Source organism: Rana temporaria, chromosome 4 (genome assembly GCF_905171775.1).
Source record: "Rana temporaria chromosome 4, aRanTem1.1, whole genome shotgun sequence".
NCBI lineage: Eukaryota > Metazoa > Chordata > Amphibia > Anura > Ranidae > Rana > Rana temporaria.
In genome coordinates, this window is record NC_053492.1 from 210,917,562 (window position 1) to 210,944,132 (window position 26,571).

A 26,571-nucleotide genomic window follows, 5' to 3' on the forward strand; every position below is an offset into this window, starting at 1 on the left:
TGTCCTAAGATAGTTATTTAGACCAAAAACTGAGTTAAAATTGTATGTTTCTATGTAATTGATCTTTAGATTGTACAACAAATATGATAGATATTATTATATCTTTTTTTTCCATTAAACCCCATTTGGGAATATAAACATGTTAGGCAAAAATCAGTAGTTGGTTTTGACAGCTTGCATGTGTCCGTGCTGAAAATCTGTAAATGTTAAGTGTTGATGTACTAAAAATGTCATGTTGATGGCCAATCAGCAACAGAATAGTTTAGTAAGGAACATTTCTAGCCACAGATCTGCAACCTGAGTGCAAATGTTTGCTAGAGCAGAGAAGATATTCAAACGATAACATTTTGATGACTTCAGATACTTAACATCTTTAAAACATAACACGAAAATGCTCAAGAAGATAACACTTACCATCACAAGTAGGCAAGGCATGGTTCCACTGATGGTTTTTCTCACAAACCAGCGGTTCATCATCACTTAAAATGTAGCCGGCATCACAAGTGAAAGTCACAAAAGAGCCAATGCCAAGGTTTTTTCCATGTCGGTGACCATTTACCGGAATGCCTGGATCTAGGCATGAATCTAATTCTAGAGTAACACCTGTAATACATATCACTGAACATTACTGGTATTTCCAGTATCACATGCAGCAGTTGTTCAGAAATCTGTTATCTGTGGCTTACTAGGATCAGAGAATATCTTCATGGTAAAAAGGTTGTAAAGGCACAAGGTTTTTTTACCTTTGTGCATGAACCAGTCCCTCCAGCTCCCCAAAATGCTTACCTGAACCCCCTCTCAATCCAGCGATGTCCATGACAGCCTTGCCTCTCCCGGGACTCGCACTCCTGGTTGTTTTTTGTGCAGCAGCAGTGGGAGCCTTTGGCTGCTGTCAATCACAGCCAGTGAGTCAATCAGGAGGCGGAGGGGACAGGGCCGCACCACAGCTTCGTATGTAAATGGACACACAGAGCTGTTTGGGAGCTTGCCCCAATCAAAAGCTGCTTGCTGTGGGGGGCACCCAGTAGGAGGGAAGAGCCTGGGTTGCTCTGTGGAAAACCAATGCACAGAGTAGGTAAGTATGACATGTTTGTAGAATCTTTGCAGACAGTATAGTTATATATTCTATATACTGTATATTACATTTATTATATAAACATAATTGTTTAAATTAAAAATGTTGGTGCAAATGCAATAATAAACAGAAAACACACATATTAAATAGAATGAAACAAAGGTGCAGAGTTTAAAGTGATTCTCAAATATAAGAATGGACTGGCAAATAAATGTAGGACAAACAAAGATGTGTGGAAAATATTCATACATACATACATACATATATTATATAATATATAATAATATACAGTATATTAAAATGCACCTGCTGAATGGCAGCAATGCATGGAAGAGGTTTGGAGACAATGGCCCAGATTGTTGTATCTCTGAGTCTGAGCGGTCGTATCTATGCGCCTGATTCTTAGAATCAGTTACGCATAAATTTGTATTAGATCCGACCGGCGTAAGCCTCTTACGCTGTCGGATCTTAACTGCATATTTACGCTGGCCGCTAGGGGCGTGTACACTGATTTATGCCTAGAAATATGTAAATCAGCTAGATACGCAAATTCACAAACGTATGCCCGCCCGATGCAGTAAAGATATGCCGTTTACGTTAGGCTTTTCCCGGCGTAAAATTACCCCTGCTATATGAGGCGAACATGCGGCGTACCAATGTTAAGTATGGACGTCGTTCACGCGTCGAATTTTGAACATTTTACGTAGTTTGCGTAAGTCGTCCGTGAATGGGGCTGGACGTCATTTACGTTAACGTTGAAACCAATACGTCCTTGCGGCGTACTTTGGAGCAATGCACAATGGGATATGTCCAGGGAAGCGTCATTTACGCAGGGTCACACAACATTTACATAACACACGCCCACATCTTCCAAATTTGAATTTGGCGGGCTTACGCCGGCTAATTTACGCTACGCCGCCGCAACTTACGGAGCAAGTGCTTTGAGAATACTGCAGTTGCCGGGTCTAAGTTGCGGAGGCGTAACGTAAATAGGATACGTTACGCCCGCACAAAGATACACCAATCTACGAGAACCTGGGCCAATCTTTTTTGTAAAGTTTAGATGTACTATACAGTAGAAGGCTGAGTTTTAAGTGGTATTCCATGGAAAACTGTTTTTATATACAGGGAAAAGGGCTAGGATCTTTGGCACATACAGTATGTATTGCTGTCTGTAGTTGGGTGACACACATATGGAAATAAGGGCAAATGTCCCCCAACTAGTACACAGATAACAATAACAACGCTAAACATGTTCTGACCCTTCCTAAATCTTCTAAAATGTGTTTAATTGTTTTATACAGTATTTCCCAGTGGGTGGTCCCCTTCTCTTCTTGTACAAAACAGAAAAAGAGGCTAAATTTACTTAACATGGACACAGGTATAAAAAAACGTGACATAAGTTTTACCCCTTTCCAACTTTCCCTTTCCCTTTCAATTTAAACCCAACCTCTCATTACTTTATTTCTCCTCCCATTTATGCATATAACCACAGGGGCAATAACTATAGGAAAGGTAGTTTATGAAAGCAATATGTGTCACATATAGTTATATTTTACATTTTCCCTCATTTTCTAATGATTTTACCTGAGCCCCATATCGATCCAGTGATGTGCACTAGAGTAGCAGTTCTCCTGGGTTTCTCTCTCCTAATTGGCTCATGCAGCAGTGGAAGCCACTGGCTCCTTCTGCTGTCAATCACAACCAGTAAACCAATGATGAGAGAGTGCGGCATGGTCGAGCCAGGCTCTGAGTGGGAGGCTTGGTTTTGGGGCACTCAGCATGGGGGAGAATCCAGGACCACCGGCAGGGGGACCCAAAAAGCAAAGGATCAGGGCTGCTCTGGAAAAACCAGAGCAGAGCAGGCAAGTATACCATATTTGTTTTTGTTTTTGATCTCTCCTTTAGAATCACTTTAAATGCCAGAAAAACCAGATCAGAGCAGGCAAGTATACCATATTTTTTTTTTTTTTATCTCTCCTTTAGAATCACTTTAAATGCTTCCATAACAACCAATAAACTTTAAAAATTGAAGAACCAAAACACAAGAGTAGAAATAATTTATTTAGAAAAATTAATATTAATTTTGAAAAGTGAAATTAATATTCACCCAAAAAAAAGCAGAGGATCGGTGCACTTATGGGCACTGATATACAGCACTGATGAAAAAGCCTTCTGTGTGCAGCAGCACCCCTGAGCCCCCCAATACTTACCTGAGCCCAATCTCTGTCCAGCTATATTCAGGAGTGCCTCAGGCCTCCTAGACTCTCCCACCTGATTGGCTGAGAAACAGCAGCAGAGCCATTGGCTCCCACTACTGTCAATAAAAGTCAGTGCCAAACAGGAGAGAGGGGGCAGGGCCAAACTTTCGGTTCTGTGTCTGAATGGACACAGGGAGCGGCTGCTTGCTGTGAGGGCACTTAACAGGAGTGAGGGGCCAGGAGCACCAAAGATGACCTGGGAAAAGGAGGACACAGGCTGCTCTGTGCAAAACCATTTCACAGAGCAGGTAAATATAACACATTTATTATTAAAAAAAAGAGAGACTTTAGGAACACTTTAAGCATTTTACAGGTGTTTTTTTCTTCTGTTTTTAAAACCTAGGTGCACATATATAAGAGCTGTTTTAGATGCCAAATAATTTGTATTTATGTCCATCCAATACTGATATTTACACTCAGTATATCAGCAAGCAAAGCAAGCTTGGTGATCAAATTTTTCCATATTGTAGTTAAGTTATAAAATTGTGTCTCCTCCCTGTCCAAAGCCTGTGACTGGACAGATACAGCACAGTAGCATACTGATAAGCCCTCTCATCCTACCAGGAATACCTTTTTTGTCATCACATGAGCAGTGTAAAATTCCCCTCTGACCCTTAATGTTGACTCTTCCTATCCCAGTACAAATTCTGCAGTGTAAAAGGATTATAGGAGGCTTTTAAAAATGTAAACACTGGTTAAATTTAAAAATAAGTTATAACTTGTGTTGGTTATTACATAATTTAGCTAATTAGAGTTTTTTTTATACCAGTCTGGTGTTAACTTTAAAGTGTTTGTAATCCCTAATTTGTCCCTTTCTACATTCTAAAATGCCTGGTTGATCCTGCCTGTTCCTCTGTCCCCCTATGTAAACTAAACACATCAATAATGGCTGCTGATCAATGGTGCTGGGGTCAGTTTACAAGCCTCCATCATCTCACAGTCTCTCCCTCTCCCACTCCCTCCCTGCCTATCATTTCAGTCTGTGTAGTGAGAGCCCATCTCCTACACCCCCCTCCTCCTGCCACTATTCTGCTGTAATACATAACCCCATTATGTGTATCATCTGTGTTTTGGCAATATCTAAATGAATGTGTGTCAGTTTTTTTTATTATAATCATAAATACCTACTTTCACAGTGCTGCTCTGCAGTCATGTGACCTCCTTCTGCTGGCTGGCTGATGTCAGAGGGAAATCTCAGCCCCTCCCACTGCTCTCCTTAGATCGGTGAAGGAGAGCGGAGGGGCATCACATGACTGCAGAGTGGCCATGTAAGAAAAGGTATTTAGGACTATCATTTAAAAAAACTGATACACTATACTTTATATTACTAAAGCACAGAGGATACAAATAATTGTGTTATGTGACTTAACAACCACTTCAGGTTAAGTTGTAATTCATTAATAATGCCTTCAAAACCATATGTCTTATTAGAGTATATTATATTATCACAAATTTCCCAGAATCAGAATCAGCAAAGAAAATCTTTTAAACAGCCCCGTAGAATCACAAAAGTAAAAAATGAATTGAGATTCAGAGTAGTCCCACTAAATGGAGGAATATTAAAATATACTATAGTATACTATATACCAGGGATATGCAATTAGCGGACCTCCAGATGTTGCAAAACTACAAATCCCATCATGCCTCTGCCTCTGGGTGTCATGCTCATGGCTGTCAGAGCCTTGCTATGCCTCATGGGATTTGTAGTTCTGCAACAGCTGGAGGTCCACTAATTGCATATCCCCGCTATATACTATAGTATATAGTATTCATTTAAAAGGCTAAACCTAAACATGAACTTATGAATATTATGATCAGTCATTACGGTTAACATGCTCAGATATTAAAAGCTAGTACATTTTATAAAAAATCCTTTAATTTAAACATTTAATAATATGTATAATTAAACATAATTGCAAATTATTACTTACTTTCATAGCGGATTAGAAAGCCAACATTGGAACGACTGTTATCAGTTGTGAATAAAAGATACAGGAAATTCCCTGTACTAATAATAAATTGTGGTGCTTGTGTTCCATGGTACTCTCCAATCAATGGGGATGAATTGGCTGGCCCATCCCGTACTTCCAGAATATCATAATTGACTTCAGTCTGAAATCTAAGAAGCAATGCAGAAGCATAATTTACCACCTTAACATCACTACTACCATTTCTTAGTTACAAAGTGAAAAAAGCAAGCAGTAAACCTGCATGACATGTTTAAAGAAAAAATATAAATACTTCTAATTGTATATGAAAATACTTTTTTTTTTTTAAGTGGTAAGATCCTAACATGGTACCCCTGGGATTAGGTAGACAATTGTCCAGTCGGAGTCAACTCAATGCAGAGGCAGGCGAGGTGCCTACCTTAGGTGCTGTCATACTGACAGTTTAGCATAGTGTACACAGAGCGGCAGCTTTCCTGGTGTAATCTGTGGTTCTGCTCTCAATGTGGAGGTTGGCCCCCTTCTCAATCAAGAGCTCTGTGTGCTGTGTTTGAGTGCAATGGACTGGCTATTAAAGTGACAGCAGAACTGATCACACCAGGAGAGCCATTTTCCCAGTGCAATCTGCAGAGCTAGGCTGTCAGTATAACAGTGCAATCTACAGAGCTAGGCTGTCAGTATAACAGCTCAGTCCTGTTACAGTTGTATCCTTTATTTATAAATAAATGTAATTTTTTAATGTGTACAAAGAAATTACAAAAAATAAATAAAAAATGTACCCCTTGTTAAGCTTTAGTCAGACCGTATTACTTATTATTATTAATCCTTTCATCCCCTTCTTCCCTTAGCCTTTTCTGTGTAAATACAAACTTTAAAAATTTGCATTTTTTGGGGGGTTTTGTAGCATTGCAGTTATTAATAAATAAAATAAATAAAAATGTGCACCTAATAATTTTAAACTACCTTAAAATGGAAGAACAGAGCTTGGTTATCATAATGTTAGTAAAAATCTGGATCATTTTTACACTGCTCATTATGATTAAATCATCCCACTGCAACACCCTGCCTCATCCTTTTCAGTTTTTCAGCAACTGTACTTGTGGAAATGCAAGCTCAATCCTTCTCAGCTCTGCTTTGATATATTCACCTCTCCTGCAAATTGAACAGTATGTCATGCAGCTTAGAAATGTTAAAAAGGTGTATAATATAATGTTACATGAAATGTTTGTAAATATACAAATATGGTCTAACAAATGGCAAGGTACCAAAGCCACTGTCCATTTTGGTTATTAAGCATGGCATAATTTTCTTAAATGTAAACACCTAACCAAGGACTCCCTCAAGTAGATGTAAGTTTGCAGTAGAATTCTCCCATATGGCCCCTTTGAAGGTTTCCTCACTGGTAAAATATAATGTACAGTCATATAACCCAGACAAAATCTGAAGTTGCTTAGAAATACTGTATTTGACAGGAGTTTGCAGCATACTTTCAGCTGGGATAGACTATATAGGAAGAAATGCAGACTTCATTATGGAAGCTATAAATGACAAAAACTATCGAATATAGGATCATACAGTTATGTAATTTGGTAAGAGAGTTCAGTTTTCATAATTTTCTTCTGAGTAAATCTAATCGGTATATAAAAATGAATCTCAGTTTTACATCTGCTGACTGACAGAAGACTCTTGACAAGAGTCAGGTAAATTATACTCCCCATATAGAACAAATGTAGAAGATATTCTGAAAAAAATATTTTAGCAAAGGCTGTAGGGAGATTCCTCACTAGATGAAGTCTGGCTTCAAAGAAAAGCGATTAACATAAACCTACATAACATTATAGACATGGGATGGTGGGAGATTTGTGACATTTTTTAAAGACACGTGATATATTTTGTAGATATGATTGGCCAGGGATCTGCATAAACTCAGAGTGACCATAGTCTTGTTTGGGGGTTTTGATCTGGTACAATGAGCTGCAAAAGTGTTAAATAAAGGCCATCAGTAAGCCCAGGGGAAAGTTTTCAGGAATGTCTGTTTAGAAAACAGTATTCCTGATGTGTTTGACTTATTTGAAGATGTGGAATTGGAAATGTGTGCGCTGAGCTCTAAGGTATGGACACTTAGCCTAAGTGGGACGGAGCTACGGGGCTGACAGGTGCTCCCCGTAGCGAACGATATCACTCGGCACACTCTCCAAATCCTGGGTACACATGTTGAAACTATTGAGACCAAAGTGGACTCCACAGTAGCACGGGCAAATCAGAACACTGACCTTTTACAAGACCCGCATAATCAAATTGAAATAGCTAAAATCAACGACCTTGAAAACGTGTCTAGAAGATATAACTTCAGGATTAAAGGCCTCCCTTAAAACATTACGGAGGTACATGAAGCAGATAGCTCCCTCATCAAGGATCTCATCCTGGACATTCTCCCACACAGACTGACTGGAACTGGATCGAGCCCTTAAACCCCTGGGACCTCCCTACTCAGATGGGTTGCCCAGAGACATTGTGGGAAAACCTCATTATTTTGGGATCAAAGAAGAAGTGATGAAAAGAGCCTGCTCCATCCCACAACTGCTGTTAATGGGACACCCAATCCAGATCTTTGCTGATATATCACCTTCCACAATCCAGAGGAGAAGGTCACTCAAGCCCCTAATGTTGGCTCTACAATAGAAGAATAGAAGAATATCAAATACTGGTGGCTAGTCCACTTTAGCCTCAAATTTGAAATCACGGCAAACCATTCAGGTTTTCCTCCTTTCCTGAAGAAGACCAACTGCTACAGAAGCTGGGCATTATATCCAGAGACACACCTTTGCCGATGCAAATGCTACATCAAACCTTATGAAGAGTCCACCCCCTCTAGCCCTCCCAATTCTCTTTGGCAAACATCCAGAACTGAAAAAGTCAAGAAGGCACCGAAATCAAAAAAGTCAAGGAAGGTTTGCCTCCATGATGAAAATATATGTCACTTCTGACCCATTGTCCTTACCTGGTGGGAGAATTATCTCTTTCTCAGTGAATGAAAAAAGTCCCCTGGTATTCTCTGGGCTTTGTTTTACATGGGGGAGGAACTTCCCTCTATATTCCCTGTATTCTTTTGACCCCTGTTTTGGGGGTTCTTTTCCACCAGCATTAGCACTGAACTGATATTTGAACCTCAGTAACAACCTGAACTGATTACAGTGATCACCCACTTGACATGATTACCTGACTCAATGGATGAAGATCAATAGTCTGGACCATTCTAGTCGGGATGAGCTTCGAGTTTGAGTCGAACATTGCCTGTTCGGCAAACAGCGAACAATTTGGGGTGTTCGCGGCAAATTCGAAAAGCCGCGGAACACCCTGTAAAAGTCTAAGAGAGAAATTTAAAGTGCAAATTTTAAAGGCTTATATGCAAGTTATTGTCATAAAAAGTGTTTGGGGACCTGGGTCCTGCCCCAGGGGACATGTATCAATGCAAAAAAAGTTTCAAAAACTGAATTTTTTTCGGGAGCAGTGATTTTAATAATGCTTAAAGTGAAACAATAAAAGTGAAATATTCCTTTAAATTTCGTACCGGGGGGGGGGGGTATAGTATGCATGTAAAGCAGCGCTTGTTTCCCGTGCTTAGAACTGTTCCTGCACAAAGTGTAATTTCTGAAGGAAAAAAAAGTAATTTAAAATCACTCCCTGCTATAATGAATTGTCGGCTTCCGGCAATACAGAGAAAAGTCATTCATAAAAATAAAAATTAAATGCGTGCGGGTCCCCCAAATTCAATTACCAGGCCCTACAGGTCTGGTATGGATTTTAAGGGGAACTCCACCCCAAATTTACAAAAAAATGGTGTGGAGTTCCCCCATAAATCCACACCAGACCCTTTATCTGAGCATGCAACCTGGCAGGCCGCAGGAAAAGAGGAGGGACGAGAGAGCTCCCCCCCTCCTGAACCTTACCAGGCCATATTGCCCTCAACATAGGGAGGATATCCGCATGTTGATAGGGACAAGGGCCTCATCCCCACAACCCTTGCCCGGTGGTTATGGGGGTCTGCAGGCGGGGGGCTTATTGGAATCTGGAAGACCCCCTTTATCAAAGGGGACCCCCAGATCCCTCCCCCCATGTGAATTGGTAATGGGGTACATTGTACCCCTACCATTTCACAAAGAAAGTGGACCCCCTCATCAATACCAATTGAGAAACTGGATACAGCATTAAACTTAGCTCTCACCACAATAGCAGAAACCGATGAAGCTGACTGATGGTCTGATGTGCCTACACACCATCAGTTAAAAAAACGATTGAGTCCAACGCGGTGACGTGAAACACCGACGTGCAGAGAAAAATTAAGTTCAAGGGGCCTGATTCTCAAAAGAGATACGCAGACTTAACTGCTGTTCAGCCTGCGTATCCCTGTGCCTAACTTTGGAAACGATTCTCAAAAGGCTTTTTCCAAAGTTAGGCAGAAAATCTGACATGTGTAAGACACTTACACGGTCAGATTTTAGGATGCAGTACCGCATCCGCCACTGGGGGCATTTCTCATTGAAATGCAGCTTTGCGTATGCAAATGAGGACTTAAGCAGATTTTCAAAGCATTTCAGCACTTTGATTTCTGCGTAAGTTCCGAATTTGCCTGCGCAAAACTAGGGCTGGTTTTATAATGTGGAAAGTTAGTCACACATTGTAAAGGCCCATTCCAGCGACGGTATTTGGTATGCATTCCCGAGGGAGAACTCCACGGCAATTTTTAAATTCAAAACCGCCATGGGTTCCCCCCCAGGAGCATACCAGGCCCTTAGGTCTGGTATGGGTTGTAAGGAGACCCCCCTCCGCCGAAAATTCGACGTAGGGGGTCCCCCTACAATCCATACCAGATCCGTATCCAAAGCACGCTACCCGGCCGGTCAGGAATGGGAGTGGGGACGAGCGAGCGTCCCCCCCCCTCCTGAGCCGTGCCAGGCCGCATGCCCTCAACATGGGGGGGTTGGGTGCTCTGGGGCAGGGGGGCGCACTGCGGCCCCCCCCACCGCAGAGCACCCTGTCCCCATGTTGATGAGGACAGGACCTCTTCCCGACAACCCTTGCCATTGGTTGTCGGGGTCTGCGGGCGGGGGCTTATCGGAATCTGGGAGTCCCCTTTAATAAGGGGGCCCCCAGATACCGGCCCCCCACCCTAAGTGAATGGATATGGGGTACATCGTACCCCTATCCATTCACCTGGAGGCAAAAAGTTAGTTAGTAAACACACAACACAAGGCTTTTTAAAATATTTTATTATTCTGCTCCGGATGCCCCCCCGTCTTCGTTATTAGCTCAATTAGCAGGGGGGCTTCTTCTTCCACTCTCCGGGGGTCTTCCGCTCTCCGGGGGTCTTCCGCTCTCCGGGGGTCTTCTCCGCTCTCCGGGGGGGCTTCTCCGGACTCCGGGGGGCTTCTTCCATCTTCTCCCCTCTTCCGCTGTTGACTCGGCGAACCCCGGTTCTTCTGCAGCTCTCCGGTGCCTTCTTCTTCAGCGCTGGCTGCCTGCTATGTTTGTGTGTTAGCTCGATTTCAAACAGGCAGCCGGCGCGGTCTTCTGTGACGTCAGGGTCTTCTGTTCTTCTCCCCTCTTCCGATGTTGACTCGTCGCCTGTTGTCGCTGTACTGATGGAAGCGCGCCTTGCATCACATTTATATAGGCATCACCGTCCCATCATGCTCCGGCAGGATACCTACGTGGTGGGTGCACGTGGGTAGGCACCCACCACGTGGGTACCTACCGGAGCATGATGGGACGGTGATGCCTATATAAATGTGATGCAAGGCGCGCTTCCATCATTACAGCGACAACAGGCGACGAGTCAACATCGGAAGAACAGAAGACAAGACCCTGACGTCACAGAAATCGAGCTAACACACAAACATAGCAGGCAGCCAGCGCTGAAGAAGAAGGCACCGGAGAGCTGCAGAAGAACCGGGGTTCGCCGAGTCAACAGCGGAAGAGGGGAGAAGATGGAAGAAGCCCCCCGGAGTCCGGAGAAGCCCCCCCCGGAGAGCGGAGAAGACCCCCGGAGAGCGGAAGACCCCCGGAGAGCGGAAGACCCCCGGAGAGTGGAAGAAGAAGCCCCCCCTGCTAATTGAGCTAATAACGAAGACAGGGGGGCATCCGGAGCAGAATAATAAAATATTTTAAAAAGCCTTGTGTTGTGTGTTTACTAACTAACTTTTTGCCTCCAGGTGAATGGATAGGGGTACGATGTACCCCATATCCATTCACTTAGGGTGGGGGGCCGGTATCTGGGGGCCCCCTTATTAAAGGTGACTCCCAGATTCCGATAAGCCCCCGCCCGCAGACCCCGACAACCAATGGCAAGGGTTGTCGGGAAGAGGTCCTGTCCTCATCAACATGGGGACAGGGTGCTCTGGGGTGGGGGGGCCCACAGTGCGCCCCCCTGCCCCAGAGCACCCAACCCCCCCATGTTGAGGGCATGCGGCCTGGCACGGCTCAGGAGGGGGGGGCGCTCGCTCGTCCCCACTCCCATTCCTGACCGGCCGGGTAGCGTGCTTTGGATACGGGTCTGGTATGGATTGTAGGGGGACCCCCTACGTCAATTTTTTGGCGTGGGGGGGTCTCCTTACAACCCATACCAGACCTAAGGGCCTGGTATGCTCCTGGGGGGGGAACCCATGCCGTTTTTTTCTTTGAAAATTGGCATGGAGTTCACCCTCTCAGGAATGCATGCTGAGCGACGCTGTCATTTTTTTTTATAATCATTTGTTTTCCCGGCGCGTCTTTTTTTTTCACCCGTCGCAACTTTAGTGTCCCGTCGAAATTCTCAAAGCCGCCCGGCGTTAATTACGTTCGCGCGCTGCACGTCGGGAAAATTACGTCACACGCATGCGCAGTACGGCCGGCGCGGGAGCGCGCCTCATTTAAATTTTAAACGCCCCCAGGAGAGGAGGACCGCCTTACGACGGCGGCACTTAAGTTACACGGCCTGAAATTTCTACCTAAGTGCTTTGACGATCAGGCACTTAGGTAGAAATTTTAAGTCAGTGTAACTTAACTGCTGAAATTTAAGTTACGCAGACTTTTTGAGAATTTGGCCCAATGCTTCTAAGCATGCGTCGACTTGATTCTAAACATGCGCGGGTTTTTAACCAATGCTTTTGCATACTAACCATCGGTTTTGACCTATCGGATAGGCGTCCATTGGTTCAATTTTAAAGAAAGTTCTAACATTTTTGACCGAAGGATAACTGACCGATGGGGCCCACACACGATCGGTTTGGACTGATGAAAAGGTCCTTTAGTCCGTTTTCATCGGTTTGGACCGACTGTGTGTACGCGGCCTTAGGCTGACTCCTAAAATAAGTTTACATACGTTGCCCAAAATCAAAATCGGTGGTAGTACCCTCTCCCAAAAAAAAAAAAAAAAACATGGAAGCTTTCCCTGAATTAAAAAAAAAACGTTATAGCACCAAAAAAGAGGTTCCAGACAATTTCTTGGAGTCCTTTCTCAGTTCCATTAAAATAAAATTAAGAGTCATCACAGAGATAGATTGGAAGCACCAATATCAGCTGAGGAGGTAACCCTGGTAATTAAAATGTTTAAAAATCACTTTACTCCTGGTCCGGACAGTTTTTCGGTCCCATACTACAAACATTTTACTACCACGTTGTCACCTTACAGTATATGGCTCGATTATTCAACAAGCTCTGCAAAGGAACCCGTCTAGATAGATTCCTTAATTCGGCCTTCATCTTGGTAATTCCAAAACCCGGCAAGGATCCTAGCTCAGTAGCCAATTACCAGCCCATATCCCTAATAAATAACAACCTCAAAGTTTTGACAACGATCCTAGCAGATCGTATTTCCTCTTTATTGGCCTATTTGTCCATTAGGACCAAGTCGGCTTCATACCTGGGAGACAGGGCCCTGATCAAATTAGAAGAGCGATTGACATCATCTCCCTCTTGAGGTCCAGATGGGATGGTGGACCCAACAAAAACCAGCTGTTATCCCTGAATCTACAGAAAGCATTTGATTCTGTGTCCTGGTCATTCTTTATGCTGATATTACAGAGCAGGGGTTTTGGCAATAAATGTATGTGATAGGTGCTCTCTATTCAAACCCAGAAGCGAAAATGTGTCTATAGTGATACTACTCTGATTCCTATACGATCTTCAAAGGCACTAGGCAGGGCTGTCCCTTATCTCCTCTCATTTTTGCCATTGTCATCGAAATGATCGCCACAGCCATTAGGGACCATCCAGACATACATGGGGTCCGGTGTGGCTCATAGGTGCACAAATGCGCACTCTTGGCAGATGACATTCTACTTCGTACTACACCGTTAATATCACTACCCAATATCTGTAAGTTCTTGGACAGCCTTAGTGCAGTCTTGGATTTGAAGGCAATTTTTTTTTATACCTATGGCATTAAATATAAACCTGCTCGAGCATCTAGTGGAGAAATTAAAAACACAATTCAGTTTTTGCGATATGGTTCTACCTTATCTGGGGGTCAGTCTGGCAGCCTCTGTGCAGTGAACTTTCCACCTATGTACGGTAAACTGGAAGCAGACCTCAATAATTGGGACAATTTAGGGCTCTTATGGCTAAGTAGGGTCAACGCTGTAAAAATAACCCTGCTACCGCAAATCCTTTACCTTTTCAGGTGCCTCCCCATCCCAATCCTTAAGGACCAACTCTGGCAGTTTCAATCCAAACTCTTAAGGTTTATTTTGGGAACAAAAGACCATAGAGTTGCCAAAGACATGGTGGGCATGCAATATAAACCACTACTTTTTATGATCTCCACCAGAAGCACAGGGTAATAAAGCAGGATAGCAAATAGGAAACAGGGACACAATGTTATTTTCCAAACGACATGACCCTTCTTAACTTTTTATTGCTGAACTTCTAGTCGAGGGTTACCGGATATCAAACATAAATACTCAGTAATCAGAATTATTTATTTCTTGCACAAATTATTATGGGTTAAAATGCATCCTCTGTGTTACTAGTTAAAGATGTGGGTTCTCTTAAAACATTATGTCTAAGGTGTATCCAGCGTTCATCAGGAATCCTTCATGGGCAATAGTAATATTGCCTGCAAGATGCTTGCAAGTTTTTTTCACTGGCAGCAACAATATTGCTGTACAAATGTGTGTACTTTTGTTTTAAGCTATAACAACGATTTTGGAATTAAAACACTTGCAATAATGAAACAAAACTATCTGAAATGAAATATAATCTGCAGTTTTTAGCAATACTGCAATAACATTTTATTAGTATAATCAATAACAATTAATTTAGCTTTATCAAAGTGCATATCATTGCTTATAATTTGCTAAACAATCTACTTGATACAGAATAGGTCATATGTGTATACCTGCTGCTCTAAGTCATACTGTGCACTTAGACTTGTTAAATAAGCCTTGATTATAGAAACCTGCTAAAACATTTATTGCGTATCACCTTCCAGATCAATCAATACGATGTCTCGATGGAGTTAAACACAACATGGCCCAGCATGTCTGTTTACATATTTTTTTCTGGAACCGTGCGTTAACAATTTTCTGCTCCTTGAATCTTTAGGGCTTAGATTTATGACAGATGATGAAGCATGAAATCATTCTCCACTGGCTATCTTTTTTACCAGCAAGCTGACACCCTCTCTTGATACAATATAACACTGTTCAGTGAATACTATTCAGATTCGTCTGTAGAGATGTTAACCTCTTGAACTATGAAACCAGAACATTGTACAATATTATACTTGTCAGCACAGATTAGTATAAAGATGTGGATTTAAAAAAAGATAAAAGCTGCATAATCATAATCTTGATTAAACAGCTTATAAACCACATTTGTCATTGAAACTAATTTTAAAGCATGTGGAGTTATTAAATAGAGACTTGAATTATAACATACTTCTTTATAAAAAATGATTTAACCTGGCATTAATGCCTATTGTTTATAGCCAATTTAAAATTTCTCAGATTTCCTGGGTTATGTTGTACTGATTTGTTATGTAAAAAGATTAACCTATGATAAAGAATAGGTATTTTGTATGCAATTGCATTTATATACCACGTATTGTATATTGTATTTATTTCCTGATTTAGTATGGTAAAGTAAATTGCTGGTTCATAATATTTTAAATCTCCTGAATATTGGCTTTAGGTCTGTCTGATCTGGAAATAAACACACAATTCGGGGTATTAAAGCAGAAGAAAATTTGGATAGTAAAAAAAAATGACCCATTGGTGGTATGGTCTGCGCCTAATTCAGGTAAAGCCTTGTGATAGCTTCATAATAGCTTTCTGATGTGCGTGCCAGATTTAGGTAGTACTTCTAGCTTCTTCTAGAATCTGTCAATATAGCTGCAGAGGATTAAACAAGAATTACTGGCAGTTCACAGATAAATAAACTAGTTATAATTGAGACCAAATCAAAGTGAGCTTACAGAGAAACCTATGCTCAACCGATGTATAAGGTAAATACATCTCCTAATCTGTGATCATTTGTGACAAGTAACACTATTTTCTTAAATGGTTTCTTACATGGTTTAAGGGGGGGCTGGGGGGGGGGGGTAAACAGGTACGTAGACTTTACATTTTGATGAAAAATCAGCTTTAGAATTATTACTGTGGTAGAACCTTTTCACGTGTGTAAGTTATCTGGAAAAGCTGTTGGAGCCCCCAATACCAGAAAGGGAAGAAAGGCACTCCATGTAAAACTTAAATTCAGGCTAAATCCAGGATGCATGACAGTCATATATCACAGTAAAACATTAGCCTGTCAGTCCTAACAAGTTTTCTGTAAGTACATGGAGCTAATTTACTAAAGAAATCGAATCTCATCATATGCAGCAAAGTTAAGTTGTTTTCACTTAAATTATATGTAGGTGAATTGTTGTTCTACCTGCATAAATTTACTTAACCACTTGCCAACGAGGCCAATTCTGACACTTCGCTTCTACATGTAAAAATCATCCTTTTTTGCTAGAAAATTACACAAAACCCCCAAACATTATATATGTTTTTTTAGCAGAGACCCTGGAGAATACAATGGAGATCATTGCAAAAACAGAAACAGTAAAGTTAGCCCAATTTTTTTGCATAATGTGAAAGATGAAGTTACGCCGAGTAAATAGATACCTAACATGTCATGCTTCAAAATTGCACACGCTCGTGGAATGGCGCCAAACCTCGGTACTTAAAAATACCCATAGACGACACTTGAAATTTTACTGGTTACATGTTTTGAGTTACAGAGAAGGTCTAGGGCTAGAATTATTGCTCGCAGCGACACCTCACATGTGTGGTTTGAACACCTTTTTCATATGTGGGTGGGACTTACGTATGTGTTTGCTTCTGCGTGCAAGCACACAGGGACAGGGGCACTTTTTTTTATTATTGTTAATTTTATTTTGACACTTTGTAATAGGAATGTTACATGATCGGACCTCTTTACAGTGAGATATGGGGTCAATAGCTGCAGGCATCATTCAGATATACCCCCACAAAGCCGAGGACGTCTATATACGTCCAGCCGTTGGCAAGTGGTTAATTCACTAAGCTAAGTGAACAATTACTAACCTTAGTAAATGAACCCCACAATGTGAAGATATATACACCGGGCTTGATTTACTAAAACTATAGAGTGCAAAATCTAGTGCAGCTGTGCATGGTAGCCAATCAGCTTCTAACTTTAGCTTGTTCAATTAAGCTTTGACAAATAAAAAAACCTGGAAGCTGATTTGTTTCTTTGCAGAGCTGCCCCAGAGAATAATCTGATCATTAATCCTGCAAACTCATAATCCTGCAATCTTGGCATTTGACGAACCATAAGCTTTCAGCATGCATATATTTCCCTACCTCTCAAAAGTGATTTTAACTGAATACCCAGTTCTTGCTTCAATCACCCATTCACAGTTTAATGAATCCTTGTAATAGCCAGGCCAGCCTGGAGGCAATATAAGCCCACTTGATGCCGTTAAGTGTCCTCCACATGGTGCTGTAGAATAAAATTTAAGTAAAATTGCTCACTATTTAGCTGGTTTTAGATAATAGACAAAAAAACTTTGTAAATAATAATCAAATAATATAATAATGGTGAAATAATAATAATATGTGCAATACTAATTCTTGCCAATGCTTGAATGAATAGCCAAAAATAAAAAGAAAGACATTGATAAATGCAAAATTACCAAGACAATACAAAGGTAAACAGTAAAATCCTAAAAAAAATTCACCCTGTTGGGAATCAAAAAGGATGCAATAACTGGAAAACGCTGAGAACTGCGCTGCCTCCTACCCCGCAACACAGTTTGTTCCCTGTTGGGGTGTACGGGAGAGTGAGACAGTGCCCTTAGATTGATTAAAGTTATATCTCATGTTTAAGTTAAGTCATGCAGATGTATGTTTGTTAACGCAACCTTATGGCACCTTTTGGGTGCTGATCCGACTAAATTTCAGGACACATTAAAGTTCTATTAACTTTTTGTTTTTGCTTTCCTTTTTATATATGCCTTAACTTGTATGTACACAATTCTTCAATAAAAATTATCAAAATTAAAAATGTTCTGAATTTTTTAAATAAAATTCCAATGCAAAGCAAAAAAAAAAAAGAATGACCCAATATAGGACCAACAGAGGTGTGACAATAGCTAAAACAGGCTGATATGGGGCCTGGGGTAGAAGGGGGCAATCATTAGAGAGGCTTTTAAGGAAAGCTATACTGTAAAAGCTTCTAGTATGGACTGAAGTCAAATCTCAGGGTTTTCGCTACTGACAGATCCTCTTCTATGCAAGTAAGAAGCATTTGCTTATCTGTCTGGCAGTTTAGATTTATTATTCCAAAACCTCTGCTTTCAGACTGAAAATAACCCTGAAGCCCCGTACACACGTCCGAGAAACTCGACGTGAAGCCGCCGAGGATCTCGGCGAGCCAAGTTTCCTCATTGACTAACGAGGAAATAGAGAACATGTTCTCTATTTGGCCCGACGAGATCCTCGTCGGTTTCCTCGGCCAAAAGTGTACACGACCGGGTTTCTCGGCAGAATACGGCTCCGATCGAGTTTCTGGCTGAATTCTGCTGAGAAACCCGGTCGTGTGTACGGGGCCTGAGTTTCTTCTCTGCTAAAGCATTATAGGAAGGCTGAGCATAAAGAAGTTAGAAATTAAAGAAGTTTGTGTTAGGGTTATAGAGTAATTACATGCAAGGATAGTACAAATGTTGTCATCATGTAAAATATCATTAACTTAGCTACTATAGCAATAATAATGATAATTAACTATAACTTTTAATCAAAACACTCGCCTTTAGTAGAGTACTGTCTATCCTGACAACTCTCCTGCTACTTCTGATCTAGGCACACTTGATTAAGATCAGTGACATGTATTGTCACAGTTGACACTGCCAGCTGCTGCAGAGAAACTGCAGGAGAGGGGTGCATCAAAACTGTGTGGGGCTCCATGATTTGCAATTATGCCCTTACTGACCAATTTGAATTATACAGTTTAAAGAACATTAATAATATGATAGTAAAATAATTCAAAATATGACTGTAATAGATTATTATACATAGCTCTTTGACTTTTTAAAATAATCTAATTGTATTTGGGGGAAGGGATTTCTTTTTAACAAATGCAGATATTTTTCACATGCAACAAAGCTTAACTTTAACTCTCCCTTGTTCAACCTAGACTACAGTGAAAATTTATGACTGGAGTTTAAAATTAATGTACAACTTATAAATGCACACAAAACTACAGGATTTGCATTCTAAAAAATGAAATGCTGTTAAGGCAGTAAACAAATATCCATGAATTTGTAAAATGTTTAAACAAACATCATACTGGAGATGTGTCACCTTCACATCTTGGAACAGTGGAACTCCAAACTACATTTCCATCTTGTATAATACAAGTAATAGATTCAGATCCTTGGGTTTTGATAAAACCTTCATCACAATGGAAAGATACTGAGCTACCAAGGAGAAACCTGTCTCCAAACCTCCTTCCGTTTATTGGGATTCCAGGATCATGACATTCATTTTGGCCAAATGCTGTAACAAAAATAAATGTATCAACCATAATTTTAAGATTAAAAGATAGATCGGACTACAAAAATTCAACACATTAACATGGGTAAATGAAAAATAAAAACACTATAAAGAACATTATATAAAACAATATATTTATACAGTATACAATGTATCATATAGAGACCCCATCCTACCAATACAGTGTATCGTATATAATAGGTCAATAATTTCATATCTAGGGGTGAATTGTTAAGAATCCTTCGGTCATAACAGTGGGAAGGAAGATATGCAGATTATACACTGCTTGGCACTGGCAGTGTAGAAAAGTAGTAGGATGATGAAACTTCTGAAAATAGATGGGCTTAGTCAACCTGGTGTAAGTGAAAAGACCATGAAGATCATCTCTTCTCTACTGCTAATGCCTCAAATAATTTCTACAACTATCTAGCTGAAAGTATTTTTTCTTAAATTTGTTCTAAAATGTTGTGCTGGAAAAAACGTAATGCTTTTTGGAATGTTTGTCTTTCAAAGGGAATACATATTTATTTACATGAACACATAAGAAATCAACTTAATGTAATTATTGTTATTAAGGTGTGTTTTAAAAACCTTGTCATAAATAATTTCTACCCATACTGTATATGTGCATGCCAATTTAAAAGACAGACCTTGCTTCCTGTATTACAGTGCACAGCAATGATTGCACTTTGCTTGTCTGCTTATCAGTCCATTGAGTCACTTACAAAATGCACTCTTTGTGGGACTGATATCTTTTCTCAACAGTTATTAAAGCATATTTAAAACCAATCACTAAAATCTCAAATAGTATTTAACATGTCAATGTGATTAAAATTATTTAAAATATTATTTAAATCTGCAGCTTGACCTGCCATCAAGGTCCTTGTTCAATCACTTATTTGTATAGGGTGACAACACTGTCTCTTGGTTGTGCTCCTGCATTGTCACCCTTCCATACACGCTTCCAATGGAAGCAATAGATGACCACTTAACACACAATATGGTTCATTGTTGTCATCATCTGAAAAATGACATGCGTTGCTTGATTGTGTGCATGTGGACAGGAATTGGCTGCAAAGAGGCAAAAGATCAGCAGCACTGAGATACAAAAAAGGAAGACAAAAAAGTGAATATTTTGTTAAAAAATTTTACTACTAATTATGAACAGTGGGGTCAGTTTACTAAAGGCAAATAGATTGTGCAGCTTGGAAGTCAGGTGCGCTTATTTTTCCCACAGCTTAGCAAATGCTGTGAAGCTTCATTTTGTAAAGAATAATCATATGTGCTATCATATGTGCTTACATATGATATAATCTTCAAAATCAGAAGAGTACATTCACTAAGCTCTGGAGAAAATTAGTGCAAGTGCACAGTCTATTTACCTAGAGTAAATGCACCCCATTTTTTCAAATCAAAGGAAATTAATAAATAAAGACAGTCGATTGAGTAACTGCATTAAGCTGTTGTGAGCTCTCTCTACTTGCTAATTTTCTAATCACTTTTTCAATATGATAAAAAAAATATTGAAAAGCAACCTTGTAAAAATCAGAAAGTCAAACAGAAAATACAAAGAGGTGAACACTGCAGTAAAACAAATGCTCATGGCAAATACACTATACATTTTATTTAATATAGACTATGAAACATATTCAGTTACAATGCCATTGGTAATTTGAGTCAAAGAACATGATGGGGCGTATACACTAATTCTCATAATCTATCATTTTTATCCATATTAAAATATGACATTGGTTCAGTTTCTTCTGGGAATGTGTTTAAATAAAAACATATATTTAAACATATTAAACTAGCTAAGATTTTTTTTTTTTTAATTATACTTACTTGTATAAGTAATATTAAAGCCTCTACCCGTGGTTGAGTGATCAGACTGGAATTCTAGACGTACTATGTGACTATTGCTTGCAATCTGAGAGGGCACTTCATTTCCTGAAAATGTACCAAGTGCAGGTAATTCCGCAATACCTTCATCTTTTACCGCAACATAATCAAACTGGGGTTCCACATCAAAGTCATTAAAGATCAGGTGAATCCGACTTCCTGCTTCTGATATTATTAGCCACACACAGTTCATATTGTTTCCATATTCGTCAGGATAGTTTGGTGAGAGAATTATTCCAGAAGGTGTTGTAAAATTAAAAAAACATGAAACTGTAGAGAAAAGCAATATAGGTGATGATACAAGGAATGGCACACACATAGGGAATTCATTTATTTGTTTTTACTTTTAAAATGTTGTGTTTTACAGATTTGTTTAATTTATCTCCCAATAATAAAAAAAAAAATAAGAATGATTTAACCTTATAAAGAAAACAAGACTCAGGGTTTGTATTACTGCAAATTGAAAATATGATAAGAATCCTTTCCATAGTGTTGCCAATGCAATATTTCAAGGCATGGTACATGTACATTTAGGTCTTGGCTCCTATAATATAACTCCAACACAACAAGGAGAATGATGTGTTGGATTATGTGTCAAAAGTGCATGCCATAAACTGACAGGTCATCAGCATGAAGGTAAATGCTATTTACAGGCCAGAAACACCTCACCCCTGATCTCACAATCTAATAGGACTCTTTTAAAGGAAAATCAAAGGTTTCTTTTTAATAATTTATTTTATGTGAATATGAATGTGATTAATTATAAAACTTCATTAACATGGGCACATAGGGATGTGTTTACACATAGGGAACATGCCTGGGATTACAGATTATGTGTACCCAGAACTGTGCATCCATGCTTGTATGAATGTAAACATTGTCAAGCATGTGAAGATTTGCACTGTTGCTTTGTCTCTTACTCAGTCATTTTATTTTGACAGACTGGCTGCACACAGCTTCTGGGAAATCCTGTAATTTGCCAGGTGCATAAACATGACCCTCTGCATGGCTGTAGGAGTATACACCCCCATGTGGATGGAGCTTTAATCTTATCAGCAAATGTTAAAGTGGAAATTCAACCACATTATATTTAATTTCGAAAAGAGAGGGACACATTTTTATTGTTGCAATTGTCTATGTTTGACAGATGTTCTTTCAGGTGTTGACCCAATGGTGAAAACAAAAGCAAAAAAACCCTGCATCTACATAGTTCATAAATAGATGTGTAAGTAAGGGCTTCTATATTTTCTATTACTGTACATATACATGCTCTGCTTCTTGTGTGGCAGTTATGTAATAGCTACACCATAAATGACTAAAGCCCCACAAAATATACATGGTAAAAAAATAGTTTGCACTTATCTGCCGGTATGTTTATATTTAACAGAAAGGTATCAGATCATTACCAGAGTCACAGACTAGGTTGCAAATTGTCTAATACTATGTTAATTTGGATCTACTCAAAGCATTTTGCTGCAGAGGGAGGTTATGAATAAATTCAGTTTGTATTAAATTTCACAATTAGAACACAAAATGTACTTACTTTTTTGACTTGTTAAATAATGATTGTACAGGCTTTAAAACTATATTGTTAGTACTGCAGTTAGCATGGTGCCCTTTAGGCCACTTGAAAACAGGGCTTTCCAGCTGGAGCGCATCCCTCCCGGGGTTTATGTGCAGGAGGGACAGAAGCAGTTTCCAGTCCCACTGCAGGCAGTCCGTGGAAATTTTTTGGCAGCCTGCAGCTGTATGGGGCTGAACGCTGTATTAAGTGAAATCAGAGTTCAGTGTCCTGTGCATTTAGGGATAAGGTTAAGACAGGCAAGAGGCCCGTACAGGAATTTTTCTCTCTTTATCTCTCTCTTAATTCTAATTTGGTTTTAAAGAATCTTTAATTTTGCACCTAGAATTCAGGAAATATCTAACACATAAAACAATAGTAGTAAATTATTGTTCTAAAATACCAATGCTTTGAAGGTTTGTTACAGTTAGGATGTGAATATACACATGCATTGTTCATGCTAAATATGTTGTTGTCACCCACTGGATTCAGCAACTAGGTAACCTACACAATGGCAATACACAAAACTGCAGCTTCATTAAAGCGGAATTAAAGGCCTAATACTCACCTCTCTAATGGGTCTGCAGTGGCATCTTCATGCCCTTTCATTGGCCGGTGAGGGATGATGTCACTCCTTTGCATGCACAACTCGGGCCAGTATTGTAAGCAGCGCTCTGCATGTACAGATCAGTTTACAGTGCTGAAGAAGACAGCAAGCAGGTACAGTAGGTAGGAACATTTTTCTTGCAGAATAGACAATGCATGTCTCTTCTACAATAAAAGCCTGCCTGATCTTTGTTTCCTACAGCTGGACTTCAGTTCCGCTCTAAGCAAGGTACATTACTGGTACTATTTCCTGATTTATGATCAGTGATTTATTATAAATAACTCGCTGTGTTCTGTGAATAGATGTTTCTCTTAAAGTCTTTATTAGAACTGTTAAACTTTATTCACAATGTAGAAGTCAGATTGAAATTGGTCTGTAAAAATTGTGCAGAGATAAGAAGATAGATTGTGTATGGCACTGTGTATGGTATTGTATATGGTAATTGACTTTATGAGCGCTCTCTTTTTACGATTAGTTTGGAATGATTAAGGCTATATTTTATGAACATTTGATTCTTAATAAAGTGATCATTTGTACTGTTTTCTTAGAAACAAATGTCTCATTATCTAAGAATTGTATAATGAATTTACAAAGCATGATTGTAATTGTTTCCAACATCATTTTATTTATGTTGTTTTAGGCTCCATTCACACCTAGGTGATTTGAATCATGGGCGAAATCACCGCCATTCTACCCATGATTCCAGAATCGTGGCAAAATGGGGCGCACGTTTGAGATGTCATTACTTGTTAATGGCGCCACAGTCGCGGTGCAATTTTGCTGTGGTTGTCACATGATAAATCGTGCTGCAGTCACTGCAAAATTGCAATCCCATAGGTTAATTTCTTTTGTTTTATAACAACATGCCTGCAGTGCATTGTGTAACTGAAATGAAAACTGCTTGGATCATCGGCATGAAACTCGAAACCGAGATCAGAACACAAATTACACTATTGACTCAGCATAAACATCTGTATTAAGATTGTTTCTTAAAAGATAGATTTTACATTGCCCAATGACAAACAGCTTTAAGAATATGATCTCTGACATAATGGATCCACTTATCTACATGCATGTGACTTTTTTGAGCTCTGAGACACATTCATTTGGTGTCTCATTTTAGCCCCTTTCACACCAGCTGACCGATCTTGGACTGCCTGTCCATTTTTCAGGTGGAACTGATTGGACTACCCATTTTCCTGTATGGGAAGGCATATGTCAGCGCACACATGTCCGCTGACAACCGCTGGCCATCCGATCTGACAAAATCTGCTGAAAACAGATGTATAGCAGTATGTTCAACATCCATCCAGTGGGTCAGATGAAATGACATAAATGGATGGAAACAGATATGTAGTATGGGCCAGATTCACAGAACAAATACGCCGGAGTATCTACTGATACTCCGGCGTATTTTCAAATTTGCCGCGTCGTATCTTAATTTGTGATTCACAAACAAGATACGACGGCTTTTGGCTAAGATCCGACAGGCTTGCGGCTTCGTACGCCTTTGGATCTTAGGCTGCAATACTTCGGCCGCTGCTGGGTGGAATTTGCGTCGTTTTCCAGCGTCGGGTATGCAAATTAGCTTTTACGGCGATCCACGAAGCTACTCGCGTGCGTAACGTCGTTTTTTCCCGTCGCAAAGTTAAGCAATCTTTTTCATGGCTTAACTTTACACCAGCCATGTTAAAGTATGGCCGTCGTTCCCGTGTCGAATTAAATTGATTTTTTTTCGGCGTAAGTACGTTACGCACGTCGCCATTCACAAACATGTCGGGGCGCCGTAATTTCGCGCAAAGCACGGAGCATGCGCAGAACGTTCGGCGTGGGAGCGTGCCTAATTTAAATGGTACATGCCCCAACGTCTTTACGTTACTCCGCCGCAAGTTTATACTCAAGTGCTTTGTGGATCAAGCACATACGAGAAAAACTTGCGGCGGTGTAACGTAAACACGATACGTTACGCCGCCGCATTTGTACCTAAATCTGGTCCAATGTTTCCATCCAACTGCCCCATTGAGGAGAGTGGGCTCTGTCATTGTCCGCTCTGCAAAGAAGAGTGAACACAGACCTGTCACAGACCTGCCGTTCACCTGCTCTGCGGGGATCAGCAGAGAGATCCCCCACTGAGCAGGTGGATTCCACTCGGACAGATCCGCCCCGTGTGAAGGGGGCATTTTGCATACATCTAAAGCAGTGTTTCTTTTTCAAATATAAACAAATTGTCAATTATTAGCCTGTGTGCATTTTAATTGCTACATGTGTAGCATTATATCATCATGTGATTTGAATTTCAGACATAAATTTTAGATTTCTATTGTATGGCTTATAGTTTTCTTTGTATGCAGGCTCTTAGGCCCCGTACACACCATAGAATCCATCCGCAGATAAATCCCAGCAAATGGGTTTCAGCGGATAGATCCTATGGTGTGTACACGCCAGCGGATCTTTATCCGCGGATATATCTCCCCTGGGATGGATTCCAGCAGATCGGATATTCGCTGACATGCAGAACATATCCATCTGCTGGAATCCATCCCAACGGATGGATCCGCTGGTCTGTACAGACTCACCGGATCCATCCGTCCTAAGGGATCCCCCGCCTGCGTCGTAATGATTTGACGCATGCGTGGAATTCCTTATATGACAGCGTCGCGCACATCGCCGCGTCATAATCGCGGCGACGGCGCGACACGTCATCGCCAGAGGATTTCGGCGCAGATTTCAATGCGATGGTGTGTACACGCCATCGCATAGAAATCCGCGGAAATCCTCGAGGATTTATCCGCGGAAACGGTCCGCTGGACCGTATTCGCGGATAAATTCTCCCGTGTGTATGGGGTCTGAGAGCCGCTAAATAAATGGTTGTCATACTTCTAAAGAATGTTTTCCCTCTAATACTATAAAAGAAGTATGGGCACTTAAACTGTGCTTTATGAAAGCCTGGATAGCAGTTCAATACCCTACCATCTGATTACCAGCAAGCATTCAAGACTTAGGGAACTGCTTATGCAAGTGCAGGATAGCTCAGCCAGTTTACCCTGTCTCCTCTTATGTGTTTCAGTAACAGTACTTAATGCTGTCACGTTGTTTTTAGTCAACGGAACTGCACAGTTATATTTACCTTAAAGTAATAAATAAAATATATATAAAAAAAACATC

General features: G+C 40.4%; 1 protein-coding gene across 1 annotated transcript in view; it reads right to left on the reverse strand.

Annotated features, from left to right (window-relative positions):
- The window catches only part of CSMD1 (CUB and Sushi multiple domains 1), an 833,985-nt gene that overhangs the window by 533,016 nt on the left and 274,398 nt on the right, over window positions 1-26,571 (reverse strand). The window contains exons 9-13 of the mRNA XM_040349812.1: window positions 21,182-21,508; window positions 19,148-19,342; window positions 17,150-17,288; window positions 5,268-5,455; window positions 415-603 (exon numbers count right to left, since the gene is read on the reverse strand). Coding sequence (XP_040205746.1) covers window positions 415-603; window positions 5,268-5,455; window positions 17,150-17,288; window positions 19,148-19,342; window positions 21,182-21,508 — 1,038 coding nt within the window. The remainder of the gene's footprint in view (window positions 1-414; window positions 604-5,267; window positions 5,456-17,149; window positions 17,289-19,147; window positions 19,343-21,181; window positions 21,509-26,571) is intronic.